The sequence below is a fragment of the Cyprinodon tularosa genome, unplaced genomic scaffold (genome assembly GCF_016077235.1).
Source record: "Cyprinodon tularosa strain WSP-4 unplaced genomic scaffold, ASM1607723v1 ctg77, whole genome shotgun sequence".
NCBI classification, from domain to species: domain Eukaryota; kingdom Metazoa; phylum Chordata; class Actinopteri; order Cyprinodontiformes; family Cyprinodontidae; genus Cyprinodon; species Cyprinodon tularosa.
Genome location: NW_024039529.1, coordinates 360,243 through 367,321, shown reverse-complemented (window position 1 = coordinate 367,321; position 7,079 = coordinate 360,243). Strand labels below are relative to the sequence as shown.

At 36.2% G+C, this 7,079-nt stretch overlaps 1 protein-coding gene across 1 annotated transcript; it reads left to right on the top strand.

Moving 5' to 3' along the window:
- Positions 1–695: 695 nt before the first annotated feature.
- Positions 696–2,127, top strand: fibinb (fin bud initiation factor b). The gene has a single exon (XM_038270576.1). It carries the CDS (start codon positions 1,023–1,025, stop codon positions 1,644–1,646), a length of 624 nt encoding a protein of 207 aa, XP_038126504.1. The 5' UTR covers positions 696–1,022; the 3' UTR covers positions 1,647–2,127.
- The last annotated feature ends 4,952 nt before the right edge of the window (positions 2,128–7,079 follow it).

Here is a 7,079-nt window from a genome sequence, read left to right as displayed (position 1 = left end):
AGTGCATTTTTTACCAACCGTCTAATGAACTATACACAGTTATTAACATAGTATTTAAAACCATCATGTTGAAATCAATCATAGTTCGGGTATAAATATGGTCCAATATGATAATATAGAATCAGGTGGGTTTAAGAGGAATGTCCTACAATTTGCTAGGGGGCCATACAGATGCCAGCGACGGGGCCCCTAAGCAACTGCAGTCTCTGCTTACCGATATTTACACCATTGGTTGTGCTGATATATTCTTGTTATCCCACATGCTGTTATATATTAATAAAAAGTAGAGACATGATTAATACTGACAATACTACAGCTACTGGGATCATATTTGTTTTTTTGTTTTTTTTATTTTAATCTAATTTAAACTTTAATATAAGGAAAATGAATAACATTTCTGTCAAACGTAATTTATGTCTAAGAAGTAAGACGTTTTTAAAGGTGTGCCACTAGGGAGTTATTAAAGGGCTGGTTAACAAAAGGGCATTTCAGGTTTATATATGTGGTCACTTGTATAATACTCAGGAGTGTAATAAACTTTGAGCATGTTTGAGCAAATTAATTCAAAGTTGGTCTTGGTTCTGGTTTGAAAGAGGCTTTTTTTCCCAGCCCCAGTCCTGAATGCAGCCTTTTGAAAATGACGGAGGCGCTGTAACATGAGAGCAGCGCAGAGGTATTATTAGTGAAAAGTGGAGCGCGGCTCTTGAAACGTCCAGATGTTGCGTTTGAGGCACCAGGCAGAGTCGGGAGCAGAGCCACGCCGGCGCAAACTTTTTCTCATTCCCCGCTATCCTGCTTGCCAGCGGTGATGCAAGCTGTCAGACTGGGTTAAAGGACGAGGAGGAGAAGCTGTGAAACAATTTGAAGCAACTTATTTTCCAGTTTGTTTGATTAGACGGACATTAAAGCTGCAGCTGCGCAGTTTGGAACCTGTTTGCAGCGCGCTGAACAAGGATAACATTTAAAAGTGCGTAATTTTGCAAATATTTAACCTCAGATTTGACACCTTGCAAGTTTCCATCATGATTTTTGTTCACTTGCTCCTAAGTGCCTGGATGTTGTCGCAGCCAGCTGGTGGAGCCTTTTACCGGGGGCCACTACATCCGGAGATGTCTAATGGCACTTTTCATCATTATTTCGTGCCGGACGGAGAATATGAGGATAACGACGACCCGGAGAAGTGCCAGATGCTTTTTAAGATGACCGACGAAAGGAAGTGCAGCCTGGATGAGGACCAGGACTCGGTCATAAAGGATGACTTCACCCTGATCAAGCGGCAGATCGAGGACTCGGCGCGGGTGTTGGAGGGGATCGGGAAGAGCATCTCCTACGACCTGGACGGGGAGGACAGCTACGGGAAGTATCTGCGCAGGGAGACGGCCCAGATCGGCGATGCGTTCACTAACTCGGAGAAATCCCTGCTGGAGCTGGAGGTGAAGTTCAAACAGAGTCAGGAGAGCGAGCTGAAGGAGGAGCACCGGCTCAGTGACGACTTTCTCACCATGATCGTTCACACACGGGACTCCCTGAAGGAGACCCTGGACATTTCCCTGGGCCTGAAGGACAAACACGAGCTGCTGTCTCTGATCATCCGCAGCCATGGAAGTAGACTGAGCAGACTGAAGAACGAGTACCTCAAATTCTAATGGCAATATATATATTTTAAATGTCAACACTTTCTGGTATTGGTATCACGCTGAAGGGGACAGGGCAGGACTTTAGAGAATGTTGGCCCTGGGCTAGATCCACTTTTGGTCCCATACCTTACGAGGTGTGTTCAATAAGTAATGTTCCTGGCCCGCTTCCAGATGTTTGATCGAGCTGAAATTTTGCATGTGAAGTATTTTAAACCTCTTTAGACTAAATAGCAAATTACAGCTCTGAACAAATTTTGGATTCTGATTTACTGGTGTTAAAATTGAGTAAAGTCTGAGTTTTTGCATTTGAAAGGACGCACACAAAGGGAAATGAAAGTAACTTATAGCGGTAATGTCCCATAATATAACCTTATAAAACATTTTGCAAGGTCATATAACGGGCACCATCACCATAAGTTACTTTAATTTCATCAAAAGTCTCCCTCTGTGTGAGTCCTTTCCAATAGAAATAGAAAAACACAACCATTTCAGACTTTACTCAGTTTAAACACATGTAAATCAGAAACCACAAATAGTTCAGAGCTGTAATTTGCTACTTTAAGAGAGATTTAAATAACATCACATGCAAAATTTCACCTCGATCAAACATCTGGAAGTGGGTCATAGAGATTTTAAGGCTATGTAAATGTGACAATTTGAAATAGAAACAAAAGTGAGAAATAATCCTTATGCTTATGCTTTCTGCAAATTTCATTGTTTAACCCTTTATAGGGCAAGTGATGGTTTATGATCCCCCTCCCGTCCCTCAGTGAAGCACAAGATCTATATCCAGCCATTCAGCAGAGATACTGCTACATGGCTGTGCATATAATTTTGGCATTTGACCAATTGGATGAGCCCTTGAATGATATATTACCTACTGTAAGTTAAGTTTGAAAAGAAAAGTCAAGAAAAAAGGTTAAATACTAAAAGTTAAAAAGTAAAACCAAAAAAAAAAATTTTTTTTAATTGTTTTTTCATGAATTTCTTATAGAAGCACTTTTGTTATTTTTCTTCATATATTCGGGCAAGTTGGTGTTATTACATTGACATTAATTTTGCCATCAAAACATCCATATTTTTTATGTTACAAAGGTAATAAGGTCTTTTCCTGGATTCCAATAATACTATTTCACTGAGTGCCCTATAAAGTGTTAAAGAACTATGGTCATGCTAATCAATAAGCAGAAGAGCACAAAGCTTATATGTAGTGTCAATGATTCATATTGGTAAAAAAAGAAAAAAAAACAGTAAATATAAAAAAAAAGTAAGCATAGGAAAAATTATCTTGGATTCTGTAATAATGAAATGTATTTACAATAGATAACAACAGAAGAATTTAGATTTCTTCTAATTAAACAGAGTGAAATACTCTTAGTTTAATTGACAGTAATTGTCACATAAATAGATGAAGTGCAATTGCCTCTTCAACACAGTTTTCATAAATAGAAACTGAGGACAATTTCCACCTCATACAATCAATTTACCTTAACATCAACAGTCCCCAAAGTAAACAAATATATTCAAACTTATGTGTAGAATAAAGATAAGATGGGTGCAATTAATTCACTTGGCCTCAGGGTAGTGTATTTTAGAGCAACCATGAGCAAAAAAAGATTAACTGTTGATTAGTCATTTTTTGTTTAGAAAAAAAAAGTTGCATGTACAGTGACTTCTTGTATTTATGACTTTATCCCACAGTATATGTAACTGCTTTGTGATGATGATCCAGTTTTTTTGGTGGGAAACAAAACTGCCAGATGGAAAAATAATCCGAATGGATGAAATAATCAGAAGTGCTGGCCAGGCAGTATTTCTGTTTGGCTCCGTTTAAATCAGAAAGAATCGTACAGAGCCAGCAAATATGTTCACGTATCATTTCACAATGTAGATTTTTCATTAGCTCAATTTAAAATGGCTGATGATTTGCACAAAATACTCTAATGCAAAACAAGACGTGGGTAACTGTATTTCCAATCCATATTCTCCAAATTTATGTAAGTACGTTTGTATGTTTTTATGTATGTAAGTAGCGTGCATGTATTCACATATGTTTGTTTGGATCATTGGAAGGATGATTTTTGTGCATGTAAGGACCTTTGGCTTTCAAAACGTTTATTTTGGAATAGAACTACAATCTAAAAGCATTCCCAGTTTATATGTCAGCTTCATTATTCTGTCCTGTATGTTGTCTGTTTGTTTTGTTTTCTATTTTAAATGCTCTATATTTTAAAGTGAAACAGCTGATTATAGTCTTGGTAAAAGATCATTTGATGAGGAACGGTAGTTGCATCTTTTTTAACCCCATAAAGGATGTTTTTCTAGGAAAAGCAAAGCTTGTTTACATGTATACAATGAAAGGTCGGTTGTAATTTCCTCTGGTTTTATTGGCTTGCAAATGTTGCACAGTTTTTACTGCACCAGTGCTGAAGGTTGTGACTTATGTTTTATAGTGTATTCCCCTTGCTGTGCAGTTTTGTACAAGGAGTATAGTCATGTAAAATATACAGGTTATTATTAAAAGTAAATACTGTGAGTACATTTATAATAGAATACCCTAATGTGTATTTGTATTTGTGTAAATTTTTTCAGCTCAAGGATCACACAGATCTTTTAACGGTTCAGGTGTTACCAAGATGTAATACTTTGACAGACAAGACTGCTGGCAGCACTCATGTAATTTTGAGTTTAAAGAATATTCTTTATGACAACATGCTTAATCAAACTGTATTGTGACTTTTCAAATAAAGTAATTAAGTACCAAGGACGCTTTTGTTGTGAAGGACTTTTGGGTTGCACCACAAATCAAATAATTTGTGCCATCATTCTTTTTATTCAGTAGTTTATGTCACTATAATGCAGAGGATTTTCATAAAGCTGTAGCAGTGAGGTTCTGTGGTGCAGAACCCCCCCACCACCAGCGATGCAACATTGGCATGCAAATAATTCATAGTATATAATATTGCCACATGGTTGAAAATGACCAAGTTCTCTGCATGTTTGCTTAACAACAGTTTGAGGTCTGCAAAGAATTATAATCTCAGGCACCAGCCTACTAATTACATGTGCTTTGAAGGAAGAAGCTGCTTATTGGCATTTATGGAAAACACAGATGTAAGGGTGCGTGCTTTAGGTGCTGCGGTCAGCCTTACAAACAGCCTCTTTATTTCTCATTCACTGAGCTGCAATCGGCTGCTTTTTTTGGGGGGGGGTTGTTTGTTTTTAACTATCATTAAATCTTTGGAGGCCACAGATAATGTTGCATAAACACACTTTGACTTAGAGGACTTAAAAGTATACTTATATAATGTAAAATTACAGGGGTTATAAATTATATAAGAGGTCTGTTTTACTTCAAACGACTTTGTGACTACAGATTACACACAACATGTAACATACAGCTGAAGAACTTCTAACCTACTGCATGTCTCTGCCAGAGGGAGGGAGGAAACACTTCCTTATTTAGGCTTAAATAGAACTATTAAGGGAAATAGTCAGATATTATTATATGTATATAAATATTTATATATGTATAATAGTTTTTTTTTAAAGAATAAGCAATACCCTGAAACAATTAACTTTTTTTCAATGTAAAGTAAATATTTAATTCATATATATTCTAATCTTACATAATTGTAGCAGTTATTAGTAGAGCTTAGTGTTGGTTTGATTTAGATAAAATAATTTACTGAAGTTTTCAAGCTAATCTCAGAGGACTTTATAGGGTGTAATTGTGAATCCTGTGTGTAGGTGCATTATTACATATTGATGTTTTCTGTTTTTTATCAATATATAAATTTATGATTGTTCCTGTCGAGATATTTTAATGCAGCAGGGTGGGGAAAAAAAGCATTGACACAGACAGTCTACGAGACTAAAAACTCCATGTTAAATAACATTTCAAATAACAATACAATAACAAAGTCTAATCACTTTCAATTAATTTCAGAAATTATATATATATATATATATATAAACTATTTGCCGTTCATTTGCAAGATTAATTCCACAGTTTATAGCTGCCTTACAACATTAAAGTTTTTGCAGCTTTGCAGTGAAAACCTCATTTATCACCTAATTTTTGTAGAAGCTGGCGGTGGTGTGTTTCATGTCGGTGCATTTGAGAGGAAATTACACTTCAGGCCAATGACTCTAGGCTCGTTATACAACAAATTACTAGCTGCAAAGGTGAGTGAGTTGTAACCATTACTCACCCTTTGAAATTTATCTCTACTACGTTTGGATTCTGGCATCTGTCCATGTTCATAGGTTAATTATTGCGAAACAATGCCTTTATAAACTAGAGCTCTGACATGAGCATGTGCCTTTTTGATAAACAACCACTCTGCACTCACTGGAACTGATCTTCCATCCAGCACCTCCAGCGCAAAAGGAAAGGATAGAAGTGAAAGAGGTAAAACTGATCACACATGAGCTTATGTTCAGGAGCGCAGCTAGATGGGGGGCCAGGGGTGGCCAGGGCCACCCTTAACCAATCATTTGCCATCCCTGTGGCCACCCCTACATTTTTTTCCCTCTAATACAGATTTTGGCAACAGTAATACTCTCAAGTGGAATATTCAAAACATTTAATTTTTTCATATATTACCAATTACGTGACAACAAAAACCCTTTGGTTAATTATGCTAATCAAGAAACTAACATTAAAGATGATAATTCATGCTCTTTTTTTAAGAACTACATTTTTAGTTATATGGGGTAAGGAGAAAATAATGTGTCTCTGCAAGTCATCTAGGAGTCTTTAGTGAAATCATAGATAAATAAGTCTTTTAATAAAAACGTATTAAATAATCAATTCATGTAGATATTAGTACATGTAAATATCAATTTTATGCCGAAGGATTATTAATAAAAGTAGGTAAGTAATGACAATGGAAGAGATGTTTGCCCCAGAGCTCAAACCTGAAAGAATTTTATCCACTATACCTTTAATTTAGACACCATGGATGTTTAAATATATATGGGGGGTGGGGGGTGGACAGCCCTATTATTTGCTCCTTTTCATGCATATCTATCAAAATTAAGCGCTATGTTTCCTGCCGAGGTCTGAGCGCCTAAGACAAAGTAATTGTATCAATAAATTTCTCCTAATTGTCTTTTCTCTTCATGTGAGTTTTTCAGATTGAAATAGTATTCTAAATGCAGGAAATCAAGTTGAATTGGTTTTGAGACATAAAAAGTTTGCAATAAATTAAAGTGAATGTGAAAGTATGCCTTCCTCCTGCTTTGCTAAATTAATTATACAAAAAATGGCAAACATTTTCTCATTACGGTCATGTATTTGACTCAAATTCAAAATTATCACTTTAATTCTTGCATTCCAGTTTATTTGTTAAACAGTATATTGGTAATTAAACTAGTATAGATTCTGGTTATGAAGGCAGTTCCACTGGTGATTTCTCAGCAGGACTGCGTGTCTGA